Raw genomic sequence first — 20,621 nt, 5'->3', positions numbered from 1 at the left:
GTAATATTAGAACTTACGTTTCCGGGAGCTGTTGATAACACTATACTGGTCAAAGGCAAGAGGTCATTAATTTTGTTTCTAAGAGTAACAATTTTATCGTTAAAAAAGCACATCAAATCATTACTACTGAGTGTTATGGGAATAGAAGGCTCAATCGAGCTGTGGCTCTCTGTCAGCCTGGCTACAGTGCTGAAAAGAAATCTTGCATTATTCTTATTCTCATCTATTAATGAAGAGTAGTAGGCTGCTCTCGCTTTACGCAGTGCTTTCTTATATTCATTGAGAGTAATATGCCAAATTAAACGAGATTTTTCAAGTTTAGTGGAACGCCATATCCTTTCAAGTTGTCTTGACTTTTGCTTTATTTTGCGGGTTTCGGCATTATGCCATGGAGCTAATCTATGTTGTTTTATTTTCTTCTTTTTCAAAGGAGCAACAGAGTCTAATTGTATTCGCAGCACATCTGTAGCACTATCAACAACATGATCAATTTGGGGTGGTGTACATTTTGTATAAGTTTCCTCCCCTACATGCAGACATGCTATCGAGTTAAGTATTGGTGGAATCTCTTCCTTAAATTTGGCTATAGCACTAACAGATAGGTTTCTGCTGCAGGAGCTTTTGACTAATGCGTTGTAGTTTAGTAGCAGTACTTCAAAAGTTACTAGCTAGTTAGTTATTAGCAGAGTAATTTGAAGTTTTAAAAGCCAGGGAATATCCCATGCTCTCTCAGTACTTTTACCCTTAGGATCATTTGTCTTCATTATTCTGTTAGCAGCATGCTGAGGGGTAGAACCTCTAACTAAATGACCAGACGAGCTGTCAAAAGAAAACATTTTTTGTAATAATTTTGTTTTTGGGAGAAGGGGTAGGATTATGTAATTCGGTAGGTCATTTGTTTATATATAATTTGTAAATCAATAATATTTTTGTTTATCAATTTGATACTGCTTAAGTTTGTACAGTATCATAATTCTCTTGTTTCATTTCATTATTATTATAATATATATATTTTTTGTATTATTGGTTTACACGTTTGAAATAAATCAAATCAAAGTCAGTCCTGCGGCAGGTATCAGAGATAATGTGTGCAATCATTAACACACAATACAATCTGCCGGTATACAGTGAGTGTTAACCTCACATCTGTACTGTACTACAGTGTAAGAACTACAAAAAAAACACCAAATCTGTGGCACCAAATGGAAAGGTGGTATAGGTGAACAACATCACTGTGCCCGGCTGCAACCCTAACCTGCAGCAGGAGTCTCCTGAGGCCTATCAGTAGCAGCCTGTAAGAGGCTTTACCCCCCCCCCCCCCCAGCACAAAGAGCTGACTGTTGGCCAGACCAGCATCCCAGGAGTCAGCCGACAGGTGGCTACCCCCACAGGGTCGAATGCTGCGGTAATCAGAGACAAGTCAAGACAAAAGCGCCGTGTTATTTCAGCGGTGGCTTTACAACTGCTGAGGGCCTGGGTTAAATGTGTGGTGCAGAAGAACACTGCAGCATAAAAGAGAACATTAACTTTGTTTTCTGTTTGGACACATGGAAATAAAAGCATTCAACTTTGCTGAATGACCAACTAGAAATCAATGGCGGCATAACAGTGTCAATGTCAGTTTTGAGAAACAATGCATATACGGGATCCAACAGATCATTATAGATATGAGGGATTAAACAATAGTTTTGTTTCCAACAGTCATGCAGAGGGTAACACAAGTTATTTTATCTTCAACTAACAACTGTAATAAACATTGATTGCAGCATGTAATGTAATTACAATAATGACACCATCAGCGTTTAATGCCCCACTTTGAAATATTGTCTGCCTACAGGTCATGTTTCACTATCCCATAAAATTAAATATCTTACAACTTAACAAAATACCTTACAGAAGCTATCCCGAGGTAGCATAACAACTGGAGTAAGGCTAACTGTGGAAACTGATTCATAACAAATGTTCTATTCATTTAATCACCAGGTAACAAAAGTACTTCAGTACTTTTTTCCTTGTAGCAGAACAACAGGAGTACTTTAAATTGTGGAAACTCAAAACAGCAAAAAGCCCTGTGAACTTGAATTTAAAACAGCCTTCAACATAAATAGAAGCTTTTAAAGAACATTTAGAAACAATGTAGATTTGTAAAAGGGATTGTAAATGAAAGGGTTTAACTCACCAAAAGGAAACGCGCTGACTCTAAATCTGTTGGACGCATAACTGACAGTAATTCAAAGACTTGGAGACCATCCAAATCTTTCTCAGGTATAACTGATGTTACTTGAGCTCTGGCATTAAATATGGAGGACTTAGAGACTGTGCCAAGTGAAGCATGCCAAGGAAAGATATTAGATGACTCCTAAACCCAAGCAGAGTGATACCTCCACGTCCTCTTACATCCGCTATGAGATGCAGATGATTTGAATGTGGATGGTCCTAGGAACTTTATTTCATCCAATCATCACTACTAGGCAAAAAAGAGGATTTGGAGCAATAACAATTAGTGCAACGTTATAGTACATCAGTGCTGAAGGTAATGAAAAGAGCTACCATCTTCCATCTGCTCTCTGATCACACGGTGAACTGAAAGCTACTGCCTGAGATCTCATGATGTGGTTTTGTTAAATGTGCCAAGTGCTAGGACTGTCTTAGGGACAAATGCTTTTAGGTGTGCAGCTCCTCTAACTTGGAACAGTCTGCAAAAAGAATAGAAACTGAGTAATTGGGTTCCACTAAATGTTTTTAAAGCTCGGATAGATGTTATGCACTCGGATACTACCTGTAAATGTCGTTAGGTATGCAAATTGTAATCCCTGTAACTATGCTGTATGATGTCCTTTTTGTTTTTCTGTTGTTTTCTGTTGTTATGTCTTCGTGTGGAACCTACTTGCAGCAGGTCTCCCTTGAAAAAGAGATTGATGATCTCAATGGGATTCACCTGCTTAAATAAAGGTTTGAAATCAAATGAGAGCTGCTCTGTCTGTTTGTCAAAATATAGCTGCTGAAATGCATATCATGTTGATCAGACAGAAACCTTGAAAAGACTGAAAATGAGCAGAAACACGCTGAACATTAATCCAACACTAGATGATAAAAGGAACAAAGGTTTCAAATTTCAAAACTGTTGCAGTTTGGCGTTATTGGTACAAAATGGTAGTTTCTGATTAACATCCAAGCAAAAGGAGGAGATTAGAAACATAATTTCCCGACATGAGAGGAGGAGGAGGTTTTGGGGGGGGGGTTATTTCCCAAGAGGATCACATCTCTTTCCCAGGAAAGGATGACATTTTTATGAGGGAGTGAAGACAGAACGATTGGGAAACTGGAATCCAATAGTGAGGAGGAAGCAGCGATACTGTTGGGTACAGTGAGGAAGATAGACGAGCAAATTCAGAGAAAGGTCCACAACTCCAACAGGCAGAAAATAACAGATTTAAGAGCTGGAGGCAATCATGAAATATACCTCTCAACAATTATTTATGAGCTCTTGAGCATATGGAAGAAAACACAACAAACACAGTTTTCTACTGAGAGTATTTCACTTTAAATCTGTTTTGTCTCTTTAAGAGAGTGGTGCAGGAATGAGTCCTACAATCCCAAAATGAGTTTGCATTCGACCACAGCCGGCTCTAAGTCCATGGTCTTTTTCTATGTGTTTTTGGTTGTTTGCCAGCATTGAGGTTTGTGGTTATAACAAGCGGAAGATATTTTAACGTTTTGTTCTATGACAATAATTAAGTCAGTAAATACCCCACTGGTGACATTTAAAAGTGTCTAAATGAGACAACTAAACGTCATCACGGCGAACATTAGCTGACGTTTGCTTAGCAGTGTTGACGTGTAGTTATGTCACTTTGCTATAGTTCCTTTAGGTTTTTGACTACACTAGGTAGTGGTAAGTGGTGATCAAAATGTGAATAAACAGAAAGTGCTTCATATCCGAAGCAGAAGAACAAACCACAAGCTCATCTTTAGCACTCGTAGAGAATCCAAACCTCCTCAGAATCATCAGATCAGCCTTACTTGACCTTGGTGGGTTAATCGATGGTAAATGGGTTCTTGTTAACCCCAGCCTGACCTCCTCTGACCTGAATGAGCGTTCAGGGAACAACAAAGCAGAGATCCACAGGGAGGCATCATGTCTGCCGCCCTGAGTCGCTCCCTTGTTGCCAGGGGTCCCTTTAAAGACCGCTGACCCTTTGGCTGTTACTGAGAGCGTTTCTCATCCACTCGAGTTAAACCAGCAAGGAAATAATCAATGTGAGTCTATCTGAACAGGATGTGTCCATTTTGAATGCATGAATGTCTTGTTTGATAACTAATTAAATATACAGTTAACCAAAAGCATGGTTCATTTTGTTTAAAATGTGAAATCTGTTGATCAGCTAGCTTTTGCTCAATGACTGAGACGAGACATGACACCGTTAAATACTAACTGTGATGAGATCAATGTGCAAAATTACTAAAATTAAGTTTAGCAAAGATGTTTACAAAAATATCCCTTTAGTGTAATATATTATTTTTATTTTCTATATATGAGCACTACAGCAAGACTGTAACCGTAACTGTACTGTGACCGTATCGACATAGTAACATATTATCTGCCGTATTATACAATTTGCATCGACTTAAATTAAAATAGTTTGGGTTTTCGTTCACTAAGATGAGACAAAAACGCCCAGACTTTGTCAAATAAAAAACAGTTTGACTTCAAATGATAATAACTGAAAAAGCCCTTTCTCAGAGGACTTTGAAGGTTAATAACATTCAACATTAAAGTTACATTATAGCAGAAAACTTCACACACACAGTCAGCTTCAAAGCCCCCCTGATAAAAAGTGTTTCTCTGTCATGACTCACAGAGCTGCGGGGGGGTCAGGGCCTTCTGTAGGAGTCCCTTTGATTCCTAATGTAGTCACAGAAAGACTTCCTGGCCCGGATAGAGAGAGAAAAAAGGAGTGAGAGAAGGGATCAAATGGGATAGAGGCGTGTTTTGTTCTCTCCTCTCTATCTGTGGAGGGTTCCCGACTGATGGAGCTGCTGTTTAATCTCCGCTGGCTCCACAGAAACACACAGACACACACAAACTCACAAAACTAAAGCACACTCATCTGTACAAATAAGTCAAGTATTTTGAGAGGCATTTGTTCATTAAAAATCATTACAGCATATTTTTCATATTATATATCAGAAAACACATATTCAGTTTATCTCAGTTAGATTTTCTTATCCAAAATATATTTGTTAGAATGATTAGCTTTTGCTTAAAGATCCTCACTGCCTGAAAACCTTCACTGGACTCCTTTGTTTACATCGGGGAAATAGTGACATCACTATGTAACACTTGCACTTCTATTAGCTAGTGCTCCATTCGAAGGACTTCCCTTAGGGGTTGACCAATCACAACAGAGGCGGGCAGCTAACCAATCAGATCAGACTGGGCACAGGATGTATGTGGAAAATAAAGACTTTTTTTAACATTAAAGCATGGAAACATGTCAGAGCAGAGGCACACAATACATTTATGAACAACCTGCACTGTTCAGGCGATAAGGTGTGATGATAAACAGGGTATAGCTCGTTTATTGACTAATGATGAGTAATTGGCCAGCCCTATGATAAATGTTGACTTTAGCAGCAGTCACAGACTGATTGCACCAGTTTCTGCTTTCAATAGAAAATGATTTCACAAGCTGCCGATGACTGTTCTGCATCCGAGCAGAATCACATTAACTCAAAATCATTTTTAATGCCAGGAAGACTTTCCTGTTCTGTCCTTTTTTTAAATATCAGATAGGTTGCTTGAGACATTTGTAAATCAATTACCCTTTTGCTTGTCCTAATTTCTTATTATTACCTGAGAAAATAAGTTTAAATGTTTGGAAATTGGTTTCTTACTTAAATATCCTATTACATCTCTCATATTAAGTTTGAAGCTGTAAACAGCTGTGCAGCTTCCTGAAACAAATATGGCATGTTGATCCTAAATAGTGTGAGGTATCAACTAGTTCAGAGAATGTCCACCAGTTAAAAGTTATCCCTGAGCCAGTAACACACAAGCTGGAGAGTCAGAGGTCATTAGTTACATCCTGTGAGATTCTAAAGAAAATATGTCCCACAATCTTTGTAGCCTTAACTGCATCTGATAAATAATCAGATTAAAAATAAATCCTATGACTATGACTGGAATGCATCCTTACTCCTTGGGGTTCCCACATGTTGTGTTTACAGAAGCTCCATCTCAGCTGAGCTAATTGATGGCGGCCATTGTTAATGTTTAATATTTGCATTCCTGCGCTGCATTTGGTCACACTGGTTCCCAGCAGCACTTGAGTTTAACAAGTGGTGAATCACAGCCTGGAAGAAGGCCAGCTCAGAGACACTTTAACAGTTTATTTACCCAGAAAGCGAGTTTCCCTGACACATAGACATATTTAACTTCTACTTATGGAATAATCTAATTAGAAAAAGAGGTATTGAACGCTATCATCACATCAGCGGTGTGGAAAATCTCATGTGAAGCATTCGGGTTGTGGGGAGCTTGACATGTATTAAGTATTTTTCCTAGACGAAACAAGATATTCATGGTAAGGGACAGGCCTTATTAAGTTTTCCACAGATTCATAAATCTCCCACCATGCAGCTCCTGGTGTCTGGGAATGTAATAAGGCTGACATGGTGTAATGTGCGACATCCATCACTGGCATTAGCCTCTCCAACATTCGTTCTGTTTAAAGAGACCTCAAGTTGATTTAAAATAGATCGAAATGAGAAACAAACCAGAAGTCTAAAGAGAGAAAACCGAATTAACTTGATGTTATTTACTTGGGTCCATTCCAATATCCTGTCTCGTCATTTGATAGCGTTATTTGGGCACAAGTGGAGGACTAAAGAAGGGTATGAAATCTAAACTTGGCAGGCTGCAGCTGATTTAATTTGGTTTGCTTTCCACAAAGCCTCCGTGTCATTCGCCCTCTGATCAGTCTCTATTAGGACTGATGGAAGAATTGAACAAACTCTCAGTGGCTTCACTTACTGCGGTGTAAACTAATGAATAATAATTATTCAGTAAATCAATCAGGGTAACAGTGAAGAAATACTGTTGCAAGTAAATGTCCTACAGTGAAAATCCTTATGTGTTCCACAGTATGTCCACATGACATAAAGTGGAAATACACACATACAAGCTTCTAAACGTTCTACCTTAGTTACTTGTTTACAATCTTCCACTTACTATGTTCTTAGTATTTGCTTGAAAAGAGAATAAAAGAGGTGATTTAGTGAAAGACGTCACCACAGACTGTCAGACTGTCTTTCATGTAGGAACTGTACACTTATAAGGGCAGAGAAAGGAAAATGCGACGTCTGTTTATGTGCACTGTAGCGTGTAGCTTGGAGGAATCTTGACTCAACATAAACCTGCAGAACCTGCTCTGTGCATCCAATTAATCCACGGCCACAAGCTCCAGGCTCTCCCCACGGGGATGTCAGCTATCAGTCAGCCGTGCAGAGGGTACGTTTGCCAAGACACGAGAACTTTAACAGAATTTGCTGACAGAGGTCACGCTGAGGAAGGCTGTCTGGTTTAGTGGCCTCATCCTGACAGCTTTAAGCTCCCAAAGCCTCTGGGAAGGAGAGATAAGGAAATGCACCGTAAAACCCAAATAAAGCTGCTTTGTTTTCAGGGTGACATAAAGTAACACGAACATTTAAAGTGCCAGGATAAAGTGATCGGTCTGGAACTAATGCAACACTTAAAGAGTCCAGCGTTGTGCATTGCATTCGAAACACATCCACAAATATACTTTATCCATCTGTGGACAAAGTGAATAATTGACGATTGAGCTTCTCATCTTTCCTGTAATGACTTTCGCTCTATACTCTGTCTGGAACTTCAATTATCATGAAAGATAAGAAGCTAGTGAGATGCATCAAAAATTAAAACAACACAGCGGAGCGTCATATATTCTGCATGGCTGGCATTTCAGCTCGATGGACGCCTTTAGCTCGAGCATCGCACTCCTCAAGAAACTTGATTCCCATCTATGATAATCGTTGGTATGCCATCCTTAAAATGGGCCTGAGGAACTCCCCTTTGTTAATAGCTCGGGAATTTTAGAGGGCAACAACTTTCCATATTTAGAAGCATTTTCCTGGTTTAGTTTTTTTTATCAAGCGGCAATAATGAAGGTAATTTTCCATGCCACATTACACCACATAGTCTGACATCACTATTATGGTTATTTTTGACTCAATTTGACCAAAAAAGGAAGGCACCATGTTCCCTTTCCACCTCATTAAAAGAGGCAGAGAAGTGAAGATAATGCATAGTTGTTTTTTTTCTTTTTCCCCCCATTAAAGAATAACACAATGTGAGCAATCAAAAGGAAAATCAAAATGTATTATTTCATTTCCACAACAACATTAACAGCAATCAATAACAACATTTCAGAAGCATAAAAATTCAAAATGTAAAAGCTGAAACATGCAACGCTATTTTTTGTGACAGAGAAAAAAATCCACAAAGAAAAAACACGTGTTTCCCATCTGTCCACCATCACATCGCAGTTTTCAGTCAAGCATCTGTTCTTTGGATGTGCTGCTAATCTCGTGAGTAAGGAACAGTCGAAACATTTCAGTAAGAAATAATTAAAAGCTTTATAGTAGGCGGTGCTCTGAATTTGGCATGGAAGCTAATTGCACTTTGCTGCTTCAACATTTCAGCTTTAAACGGTTTACTAACTCAGCATGAAATGTCCAATTTTCCAAATGGCTGCTAAATCCTAATCTACTCCTTCACTAAAATTGTGCTTGACCTAACGCAACAATACGTTGTCCACAGATAAGGAAGACTACTTTTAATCACCCAATCCTCAGGAATTTTAGTACACTAAGTTTGAAAATAAACTGCTGAGGTATTAGATAACTCCACAATAAATAAAATCACCACCTTTATAATTTAATCGACCAGCACAATAAAATATTAAGACCTAAAGAATTGTGAGACAGTTTTCCCAATTTGGTGCAACGTTAAGGTTTGGTGAGGTGTGTTTGTAAGGAGACATTTGGTAACAGAAAATGTAAAGCATGTTGGGAAAAAAATAAGACTTTTGAAATCTTTCTCCACACAGGATATCTCAGGAGTCTCTGTGTTTAGCTGATCATTATCCAAAGCAGTAGTATTCATCTGATTCAACCCTGAGTTTCAGAGGCGACTTGCTGAAAGTGTCACCATCGATAACCGTTTTTTCCATAAAACTGTCGAGATCTGTGGGCGAGGGCTCGTCGGGCAGGTCCTCCAGAGTGTCCAGGTAACTGCCCACGGACAGAGCGTCCAGCCCGTCGCTGCCCCCCTCGTTCAGGCTGCTGAGGCTGCCCTGCAGCGAGCCCCCCTCCTGGCTGTCTGTCAGGCTGTACAGGCTGCCCGTCAGGCTGCCCTCCTGACTGGCAGCGCCCCCTTTGTCCTCTATCAGCCACCGTACCGACTCGATGCCCTCGTTGATGGACATGAGCTGCTGCATCAGCTTCACGTCGATGGCTCGCAGGTGTGCCTGTGAGAAAGAAAAAAAAATCACGGTCGCGTTATAGTTTGGAAAGAGGATACAGTATAAAATAATAATGCACTTTTTTCGTTTTTTCAGACTCTCTAAATAACCCTAACCGCTAAGGGTAAGGTTTGTTATTTTGAGAAATTAAAAAGGTAATGTGAAGGAGCCGGCTACTCGCTATTAAAAAGTGGTGACAGATAAACGACAAGTACCAAATCGCCTACAATAAGAATTGCTAAACATGACAAGAAGGGCACACAAAGACATTTTTAGAAGTTAGTTTGAATCTGATACTGCTCTCACATCTGTGCCAGTTAGCTTAGCATAAAGACAAGGGAAACTGCTAGCCTAGCTCTGTGTAAATATGCACCAACTGGCATCTTTAAAACTGAGGGATAAGTGTTTGTGAGGGCACAGATTTGATTTGAGTTTTTGCGTCACCATAATGCCAGCGGACTCACACTGTGCACTTCCAATGAGCTCATATATGTCAAAGTAATTTGTAAACTTAATTCATTTGACTGTACTATTGTATGCACCATTATACTCCTGAGCAAACTCCTTGTACGTGTTTGGCAATAAACCGGATTCTGATTAATTAACCTTGTGCTGGGATATTTCCCTCAACAGTTGTTTGCATTCTTGTGTCGTCTCATGGCGAGAACACTATGTGCTTTTAGTTTAGACTGTCAGGCTTTGTTATGAACGTGACTATGTGGTACCGGATAAGTGACTTCTCATTAAACAGCATGTGGAGGATTTTGAATAATGTGCAGCCTACTTAACACAGTATGGCCATTGATTTAACTTCTGGCATGACACACATGCCATTGACTGAGTTGGTGGAAGTGGGCTATGGGGTTAATCGAAGGGATTCCCCCTGTCTGTGTGTACTGGTGAAGCACACTCAGTCAGGCTGGAAACAGCTGCCTCATGCTTTCTTTGGAGAGGATTCACCTCTTATGCAGCTCACGTTGCTGCCGGTGTGTTTGTTTTCTGAGGATAACGCCCGCTCTGCACACAGAGGCAGAGCAGATGGAGTCATATTTCTAATTCAACCCGAAGCAGCTATCTCATGCTAATAAGATGACACCAGTGGGGTCGTATCACAAAATGAGTTCAGGAAACAACATTAGTGCTGCAACATGTTGCCTGTGTTCGTGTCATTTGTCTGAGGAAAGTAAAACATTTTCGGAACATTTCAAAGTTAATTTGCTCCTTTGAGAGGCTGCAGATCATTTCAGCGTCAGTGTAAACATGTAGAGAAACCCAATGATGTTGTTTACAGCCAGACATTATATCAATTTGTAAAAGCAGAACACTTTTCCTTCTCATATCAGCATAATTAAGTGATGCTGTTAGGTTAACAAACACACGGATAAATTAAACTACGGTAAAGGTGAGATGGTGTAAAATAATTGTTCCAGAAACAGGTCTGTGTGTAAGCCTATGAACACACACTCGGATTGGTCACTCTGCTCCCATGATGCAGCTCTCCTCGGTCAGCAGGCCATCTGCTCAGGATCCTAATACCTCTCCTGAACTGACTTTAGATGGGGGGGGGCTGCTGGAGTGTAACTGCCATGACATTAAGATGATTTATCTTCTTGCGAGCAGATAAAACTCTGAGGTGATTACACTAGGACAATTAGGTTAAATGGGGCAGTTTGAATAATAAAGGGGGGGGAGGGGATCTATGGGTGCTGCAGGTGTGAATTGCTCTCACACACTGACTGTTTTGACAAAGACAATGACCCTGACAGTGCTGCTTTGCATTTAACAACCACATGTTGATATGTAGAGGCATGTCCTCAGAGCAGACAGTGTATTTTAACTGGACATTAAACTATAAAACATAGCTAATAGCTGGCCTATTAACAGTGATACTTCAATAAGTTGTTTGCCTCATCTACTTCAATGTTGAGCTCAGATAACTGTACAGTTAAGGATCACGGAACTAGCTTGTAATTAAGTCAGTCAACTTTATCTTTTTTACTTGGTTATATGTAGACCTGGTTTCATCCAGCAAAGTATAGAGCATCTTATTTTGACTGACATGGAATTAGGCAGAATAGCAATAATTATACGCTTTATTTATTTGTCACTTTTAATGTTTTATGTCCTTCATTCAAAAGTTAGTTGAAGAATAAACGACTCAGAAATCTATACAGTTAAGAAGGATTTAAATAGCTCCTAAAAAGAACCAGTACACTTTGTATTTATTATGTAGTTGCCAACTATTTTGAAAATCGAATAATCGGTATTTCGCAGGCCTACATTTTTAAATAGGGATAACTACTCGATTAATCGACTATGAAAACAAGTATCACTGAATCTATGTCTAGACCTTGCCATAAGTCATTGCGTGTAGCATTTAGTGTAATTAACACTATCTATCTAGCTACAGGGACAGTTCATTAACAGATGTTTATTAAACATGATATAGAAATAGAAACTCACCATTTCCTGTCTGAGGAACATCATCTTGCTCTGCAGCCTCTGCAGGTCCGCACTGTTAGCGGACAGTGCGCACAGAGAGCTCCTCTCCTGCGGCTTCCCTGCATACAGAGAGCGGATCAGACTATCCGGGACCTTCAGCCCCAGCTTAGTCTCTATATCTCTCAGATCGGGCAGCCCGGGGTTACCTTCCTCCATGGTTAATACTGAGAGATGGCACTGTGATGACGAGCGGCAGAGATGCGCGAGAGAGGAGTTGATTCAGAGTTGCTCCTCTAACTTTATCCCACAGACAGACAGAAGTTCTGACTCCTCACTGAGTCTCACTCAGACCTGCCTGAACAGCGGACCAATAGAAAGGCCGCTTTCCAACACGTGCTGTGCGTAAACCCTCCCCCTGTAACCGGACACCCACAGGTGGAGGACACCGGGCTGCATGTAATGAATATATCCTCCACTTTTCCCTCAACATGTCTGCAACAGTGACACATGCAACATCAGACAATTCGCACGTGCTGTTACATAAGTTATAGTTTTATATTGCAGATGTACTACTCTTTGTTTAATGAGTTCATTAAGTGTATATATATCATTATTGTGTATGTTATTCACAGAAGTATTCCTGTGAATTATGTTTTTTATTTTTAAAAATATGTATACTTTTTTTTTATTAATAATTTCGGTATTGGTCATCGTTTGCAATTTACCATCTAGTATTGTATGATCCGATGGGTTGCAGTGTTGTTTTGTTGATCTCAACATATATAGATGAAGGATGTGATGATTAATTACATAATATTTCTGTGCACGTTGATCATATTTTAATAAATTAAGATGTGTTCAACTTATATGGATCCCTGCAAATATTCTCACTCATGCAAGATCAAACATGTTGCAGGTGCACCTATCAGTTTAAGTATTATATCTATGAGTAGCATTAATTTAGAAATGAATAAAATACTTCATTATTTTATTTAGAGTGGGCTTCCTGTGTCTTCTGGCATTATATTTGGTTATATGCTAAAAAAGCATGACAATATATCCAATATTGCTAACTTTGAAAATCATAAAAACATTTGAATTATAATAAATAAAGGTAATAGCAGCAACGGTTAACAACAAAAGATGAATACAGGTGACCAAACAAAAGCTGAATCATGACTGAAAAGATAACTCCCCCAAAACATGTTTGCTACATAGATTATATTAAATATGTTTTTACTTGTTGTGTAATTTAATATGTATTTTGTGTGTTTATTCATGTCACCAAGTGTCAGTGGGAAGTCATACAAACCTCTGTGTGGACGTACAGTTTAATCGTTTAAATAATTTGGCATGCACTCAGATCCAGCAACAGTGTACATGTAAACAGAAACGCATTAAGGACCATATCATATGGATTATTTTGTTTTCAAATTAGAGATAAAAAGCTGTATCTCGTGACTCTGCACTTCCTCTGAATCACCACCCCTGCTTTCTCTGAAAGGTCATAAATGAATTCAATTGTGGGATAAATTTACTTAAAAACATAATAAAAAAAACCCTCCTATCTTTCTCTCCTCCATAAATACAGAGTAAGGTTGAACTATTGCGCCCCCTTGTGGGCATAATGGCTCTGTGTCATGTCATTTTCAGCTTTTCCCAAATCTGAAACATTTTAAAGATTCATTGCAAATTCTGCAAAACCATATTCCGCATAACGGTCAACATTGACCTTTTCATCAAATAAAAAAATGGCATGTGTAAATCAGAATGAACTACACCAGCTTTGTTTTTGAGATATGAATGTTTCCAAGAGATTCCTTCCTGTCACTTTGAGGAATCTGCAGATTGAGCCGTCTGCTCAGCTGTGTCTCTGTACAGAAAAGAGAGACTATGATCTAAACTACTGATTGGCTCTTCTCGTCGTCGTAGCGCTGGTACTGGTCTGAGAGCAGAGGCTGGCGGCCCTCCATCTTGTATGACTTTGCTCGCACGGCACACGTCGTGGCGGCAAAAACAACCGCAACCAGCACGAGGGCGGATACTATCCCCATTGTGATGATTTCGGGCATTGTGAAAGCTTGAGCTGGAAATGTAAAGAGGAAGATTATTACTATCGTTCTGTGGATTATTTAAAGAAAGCAGAGCCAAATAAATCCTCCTCACCTGGCCACTCGGCTTCATATGAGTATCCCAGGTTTTCAGGGGCGGTCAGAAACATCTCTGCGTTTGTAACCGGGGGCCAGAAAGGCACCATGTTGTAGCCCCCGTTGTGACCGATGGGGGCATTCTCCTCAGGATACAGTGTGGAATCTGTCAGGAAACACTTCCAGTTAGACGAAAAGCTCCTCAGGAAAAGCAGGAAGTATGCAGGAGTAATGAATAATGGTAGAAACCTGGACTGTGTCTCCTCAGCCACTCGTCAAAGATGGCGTCGGTGAAGGTGTGCAGCAGCACGAAGATGGGGTCGTTGGGGGAGAGGTGGGTCTGCCCGCCCGTCCCGTTCAGGAACAGGTGGGCCAGGTTGTGCAGGCTCCTCACCGCAGGGTCGTAGTTCCCATTGGGGGCACTGTAGCCTGCAGAACAACACCGACACACAGGGGGAAACAGTGAGAGAGGAAACAATGTATAACACAAATCATTAACAAATGCTAAATTAATTACAAGTTATATCAGTTCATACATATTGCATCATAGCTGACAAGAGAAGACAACTCAATTATTCTGATAACATTCCTAAACAGTATATTCTTTTTTTTGTGCCTTTTATTTGACATTTCTTTTTTAAATTCTTATGGTTATATAAATATGTTCCTATTTTATTTCATTTGATCTTTTCATTGAACATTCTAACTTCAACTTATTATGTTTCTATACATATTTTACATTATATTTCTATAATTCATTGCTGATGAGAAATTATAACAATTCTATTAATTAGACTATTCAAATATATTTTAACCATTCTTTCTTTTATTGGACATTTCTTTTTTAAATTCTTATGTTTCCATAAATATCTTTGTGTTTTATTTTATTCTGTTTTTTATGAAATGGCTCAACTTTTGATGTTTCTGATTATTTCATACATCTTAAATTAACTGTCACAAATACCCAATTTCCTCCAGGATAAATAAAGTATTCCTGATTATAGTTGCACACATTTGAGTGATTTATGAAGTATAAATGAACATCTTTAAAACATAGCATGGATAGATTGATCACAACATACTTATTGACAAAATATAAACTATTAACATAGTGTAGATGTTTCAAAGTAATTATAATAGTTATCCTCCTCAACACTTATTATAATATATAAAATGCAAGTATATTTGTATGCATGTATGTGTGCCTGGATTTGTTATAGTAAATAATTGCATCTCAAACAGCACTGTAGAATTCTCGTTTTTTAAACCATGTCTTTTTTTTTAATTCTCTTAGCTTTTTGATGACTTTTTAAATGTACTCACATTGTATAATGTATTTCCTTTGCAATATGTCTTAATATGTTGTAAACGTGATTAAAGGTGTCATTATATATATATATATGCAGTCTCTCACCTTCGATGGTGTTCCTGAAGCTCTCGGAGGAGGTGGAGTAATACGGCGGCGTGTCGAAGGCGTTGACCTGCAGACAGTCGGCCACATCCTGGGGCTCGGGGAGGCGCTGCACCATCGGCCGGTTCACGTTCCCCGCAGGGTTCCTCCTGATGGGGGTGCTCTCAGTGCCTGGGGGGGGGGGGAGGTATATGAGACTCACTACTCTGTGCATAAAGAGGATCACTGTAATATCTGCTCTGTGAACAATAGTCTTACTGTTGCAGATGGTTCCCAGCGTGTCGTAGTCCTCCACGCTCTCACAGATCACCCTCCACTGGGAGAAGATGGAGTTGGTGCTCAGGGAGTTCATGTCGAAGCTGCTCCTCGCCCCCATCAGGTCGTCTGTGCAGATGTCACATGTGCTCCCCCCAATGGCAAAGTTCCAGTAGGGCAGGGCGAAGGACGGTTCCTGCAGCATGTCCTGTTGGAAATAAATTCAAGTTTGAGGATTTATCTTTTTTCTGCTGCTGATAAAGTGTTCCCATCGCCTCAGATAATGCCAAATAATCTTTTAAGTCTCATTTGGATACATTTACATACATTTACTTTTAAGTCTCACAGAATACATTTATTATCATTTGCACACACTATGATTTACTTTAAAGCCATTTCATGCCTCAATAAATCAGAAAAATGCCTATTTGAAAGCCTCCGTGGAAACAATCCTGAGGTATTTAATCAATGATTAAATGTTTACAGATCAAGAAACATTGAGATTAGATGTTAACCACGGCTTAAGAAACAAATTGGTATAAAGTTATAATGGATTAAAAAAAACGTCTGGAAAGAAAATGCTTTCCAGTTTAATTGTCTTATCCTTGCTTTTTCACAATTGTTTTGTTTGTCTAGTGCACAACCACGAGAAATAAACACATAAAAGTAAAGTTATATTGTTTGTGATTTAATTGGAGTAGGACAAGGATCTGGAGAACTTTTTCGTCACATTATTTCAGGTACTGCTACGGCATCAGAGCCCTAAAGCAGCCGCAATTTATAAGTGTTGGTCCTAAAAGAAAAGTGTGTAATTAGGAACCACTGACTGGGTATAAACAGTGGTCCAGCTCTTAACTTGTGAATTTAAATGCTTTAAATTACATTTTGCACGCCGCTTGTCTATTACAGCGAGAAATTGCATCTCAGTGTTGGTTTCCTTGAATGCAGTTGTGGTGAAACGCATTAGGGATTATAAACAAGCTGTGGGGAATAACAGAATAATTGATGGGGGATCACTACCCACAGATCCAAACAGTGATGCAGTTTGAAATTTGTTCTGGAAATGTCGCCACAGAACCCAGTCAATAATATAGAAAACGTTATGGTGTTCATCAGTGGGCCACAGGGTTTTCAGATGATGACATTATTTCAATGGATATGAAGACATGTATAACCTTATTTATAATTGAGATGTCTATAATTTAAAGTGCCCTCTCAAATGGTGATTCTGTTGTGTGAGTTATCTCACCTGCATGTCTCGCTCCAGCTGCAGCAGGTGGAACCGGTGCCATGTGACAAAGCCGGGCCCCTCGTGAGAAAAGTCCACCCCCCCAAAGCTGGCCTGACCCGCGCCCAGGAAGGTCTTGCTGACGGAGAAGTAGTGTGACCACACAAAGTAGTTGTAGATGGTAATGTTCTCAAACTGCGGGGTGAGTCCGTCCGGCCCGAAGATCTCCGGGGTTCTCCGAGTGGCGATCACCAGGTCGGGGTGCACGGTGCGTTTGGCCTGATCCAGAGCATCCACAAAGGCACGCTTCTCCTCTGTGCTGAGCCCCATCACGTTTCTCCTCACTGTGGGATTACAGCAGGGGGAAAAGTGGATTAACTCCCTCAGTCATGCATTAATAGGGGATCAGATTTAATGACTGAGAAAATAAGTACAGAAAATGTGCATAACAGGAAGATAGAATCATTTTTTCTTGTTATCAAATGCCTTTTTCTAAATAACTTTTTTAAATGCATTGGTACATTTATTTAAACTCCACACATCCAATTTGAAATGTTATTCTCCCTTTCAACCAAAGCAGAGATGATGCCATTATCTGGGTTTTTCCAGATGTAATACATTATACAAATAGGTGTCATGTTGTGCAGTGATGGAGGCATCATCAGTCACAGTAAGACTCAGGGCAAAATAGGGACTGTCAATCAATGCTTTCTCTCATCAAATGCCTTTTTCTAACTATTTTAAATGCATTTGAGCTGGAATATGAGCACAAATAATTAATATTTAACTTAATAAATAGATGGATACCAACTTAAATGTTATATGGTTTCTCCATTAATTAAAGCCAATATGCAATTGAATGATCTGAGGAGGGGCACTCACCGACAGAGACCCGCTGGTCGCAGTTGGCTCCGGTCCAGCCGTGCCTGCAGCGGCCGCAGTTAGACCCGCTGAAGTTCCCGTTACACTGACACGTCTGGTTGAAGAACCGGATGGGCCATCGCTCCCGGTCATCCCGCCCGTCGTGCGGGTACTGAGGGCCATGCGGCCGTGCGTCCACCGCGATGGCCACGCACTCTCCGCGGCCCGTACCGGACCCACACGGGTCGTCGTTGAGTCCGGATGGCGAGGGGCAGCACGTCCCGCTCCGGAGCCCCTCAGGTGTCACACACTCTCTGGGGAACTGCGCGCTCACCACCACCGCGCACACCAGCACCAAACAACAGCTTTGCCACATCATCCAAACACGGTCGCTAACCTTTACGCACGACTGATGGACTCTTTTTACCGTCTGATCAGGACTTCAGCTACAACTTTATCCAAACTGAATGTGCAACACTCTACCACAGCAGGAATGACTTTCTCTGAGTGTGTGTGAAACTCCTCTCCCATGCGCTGGACCCCTGCTTGCACATCCCTAGCCAGTGACCCGCACATTTAAATACCGGATTAGCGCATGACTACATCACATGCCATGTCACAACATCACATTTTCTCCTGAGGTAAAGGCAGAAGGAGTGAGCTCCTCATGATCAGTAGTATTCATCTAAAACTCAATGCACTGCTGCAGTTCTCACATTACAAAACTGTTTCAACACAAATGATGATGAATGAGCAGGCCACTTTAATGCATGTAGGAGTGAGTTTTCTCGCCTTTATGAGCAGTGCATGCAAATGAACCTGTTAGGAATTAGCCTTTTAATGTGGCCCCCACAATATATTATTTACTGTTGCACTTGAAAACTCTAATTTTGACTCCTTTTTTCAGGTATTTTTGGGTCGGAGGGCCTTTATTGGAGATCTCAGGGGGAAGGGGGAAATAAATCTAACATAAATTCACCAAATAACCATAAGTGTGATATTATGAAGTCCCCTCCCGCTGTAGAAAATGCCAAGATCTAATCTGGAAAAGCCTCAGAGGTTCCTGTGTGCTGATTGACCATGTTGCGGGTCATTTGACTTCTCAAGAAAGCCCCTCTCTCCCTCTCTCCCACCAAAGGGTTATTGTGCTGCCAGGTTTAAGAAATAGAAGCAGGAGACAGCATATCGTGACGTCCAGGCCCGGCCTAGAGGACCCCCTCAAGTGAATATGAAAATAATTCCAACTAACAGATATCACCCGTAAAAACATCCTCAGTTAAACATTGAGGCATTTTTCGTATATTAAACCTTTTCTGAACTGTTTGAATATGCAAATGAGGCATTCTCTTATTATTTTGTTCCCAGAGATGAAATGTGAACATTGGATAAAGGATCTCTTTGTATCACTCCATACATCAGAGAATACTTTCAACAGCCATACAAACATATTTATCTGCATGTTCTAGTAATTAAACTCTGTATTAAATGAAACATGAACACACAAAACATCTTTAGATGGGAATGAAACTGGAAAGTGCTACTGAAGTGGAATTTTGCTGAGAGAGGATGAGGGTTTGGAAAATCTTGTTCATCAAAACAGTAAAATACCTTTTTTATTTGGAGTCCATCGGTGTGCAGACCTCCTTTGTATCCTGTAGTGAAGTGTGTTTTGTCTTGTACCTGAGTCTCTCTTCACACATGGTCCATCTTTAGAATCAGAATAACTTTAACATGACATGCATGCAGCATTAAAGACCCTTCGTGTCTGTTAAATACCTTTTGTAATCTACCCATCCAGTTTAAAATGATGTTTTCTCACCTTTAAACCAAAGCAGAGAAGGTGCGATTTGAGGGTTATTTATCAGACTTCATAAACTAAACAAGTGGGTGTGCAACTGTATGTTTACTATAACTCGCATTAATGAACACTTTGGCTCCACTTTGAATCACATTGGGGTGCTTACTTTGACTGATGAGGACCCCATTTCACACATTAGCTCACTAGTAAAACTCTCTCCTCTCCTTCCAGCATGTCGTGTCTCCTTGCTTAACTTTCTGTGAACTCCAGGTTCAACATTCCTTTGAATTCCCCACCCCGATCGGCCCTCTGGCGTCGCACCGTTTGTTCATCTGCGTCGTCTTGCTGAAGGTGAAGAAGTCAGGCTGGAAACATAAAAAAACAAAAACTTTCAGTAGTTTAAATGAGCTGATGATACTCTTGGCACCATCTTGATTATTTCTACAATAACCTCAGGACATTCTGTCGTGATTAAGGAAAATGATTTGATGTTGAGAAAACCCAAAGCTATAAGCAGATGAGGTAGAATCTCGAGCACATTATGGAACTCCATTCATCATCAGCAAACGTTACTGTATTTGTTTGAAGCATTCAGTAGAAAAACAACAACAGTGTCACTGCAAAGATCAAATAGTGAAGCACACATGTCATTCCTTACAGATCAAAGAGAACACTTTCACACATGTACATGCTGAAATGCTTGTGCAAAACGATTGTTTATGGCCTTATCTTTAATTGTACAGCCATGCAATTTCAATGTATTTAATCTACAAGGACAATGGGAGTTATTGATAAACAATGTGTCTGTTTAAGACATATTCTCAAAACCTTTCTCGTGAAGATATTTAACAACAAATTTAGGAAGACATTTGTGAATTAAAACAGCATCTGAGGGTGAAAAGAGTTGCTGCAACACAGGCAGTATGAGAAAAAT

At 40.0% G+C, this 20,621-nt stretch overlaps 2 protein-coding genes across 2 annotated transcripts; both read right to left on the bottom strand.

Moving 5' to 3' along the window:
* Nucleotides 1-8,382: 8,382 nt before the first annotated feature.
* Nucleotides 8,383-12,327, bottom strand: LOC117463799 (leucine rich adaptor protein 1-like). Its single transcript, XM_034106261.1, has 2 exons — nt 12,009-12,327; nt 8,383-9,551 (listed from the first exon to the last, which is right to left on the bottom strand). The coding sequence occupies exons 1-2, from the start codon at nt 12,201-12,203 to the stop codon at nt 9,165-9,167; spliced, it is 582 nt and encodes a 193-aa protein (XP_033962152.1). The 5' UTR covers nt 12,204-12,327; the 3' UTR covers nt 8,383-9,164.
* A 1,016-nt stretch (nt 12,328-13,343) lies between these two features.
* Nucleotides 13,344-18,268, bottom strand: LOC117463885 (5,6-dihydroxyindole-2-carboxylic acid oxidase-like). The gene is made up of 7 exons (XM_034106381.2): nt 17,911-18,268; nt 17,050-17,372; nt 15,804-16,008; nt 15,549-15,716; nt 14,384-14,563; nt 14,154-14,300; nt 13,344-14,073 (listed from the first exon to the last, which is right to left on the bottom strand). The coding sequence occupies exons 1-7, from the start codon at nt 18,266-18,268 to the stop codon at nt 13,886-13,888; spliced, it is 1,569 nt and encodes a 522-aa protein (XP_033962272.1). The 3' UTR covers nt 13,344-13,885.
* Between the last annotated feature and the right edge of the window lie 2,353 nt (nt 18,269-20,621).

Source organism: Pseudochaenichthys georgianus, chromosome 18 (genome assembly GCF_902827115.2).
Source record: "Pseudochaenichthys georgianus chromosome 18, fPseGeo1.2, whole genome shotgun sequence".
Classification (NCBI taxonomy): Eukaryota; Metazoa; Chordata; class Actinopteri; order Perciformes; family Channichthyidae; genus Pseudochaenichthys; species Pseudochaenichthys georgianus.
This window is presented reverse-complemented; position numbering and strand designations above follow the sequence as displayed.

Coding starts and splice junctions, on each gene's coding strand:
- LOC117463799 (XM_034106261.1), bottom strand. CDS start 12,203: ATGGAGGAAGGTAACCCCGGGCTGCCCGATCTGAGAGATATAGAGACT. Junction 9,552..12,008: donor TGTTCCTCAGACAGGAAATG/GTGAGTTTCTAT, acceptor TCTTTCTCACAG/GCACACCTGCGAGCCATCGA.
- LOC117463885 (XM_034106381.2), bottom strand. CDS start 18,268: ATGATGTGGCAAAGCTGTTGTTTGGTGCTGGTGTGCGCGGTGGTGGTG. Junction 14,564..15,548: donor CTTCAGGAACACCATCGAAG/GTGAGAGACTGC, acceptor GTTGTTCTGCAG/GCTACAGTGCCCCCAATGGG. Junction 14,301..14,383: donor GCTGAGGAGACACAGTCCAG/GTTTCTACCATT, acceptor GTTTCCTGACAG/ATTCCACACTGTATCCTGAG.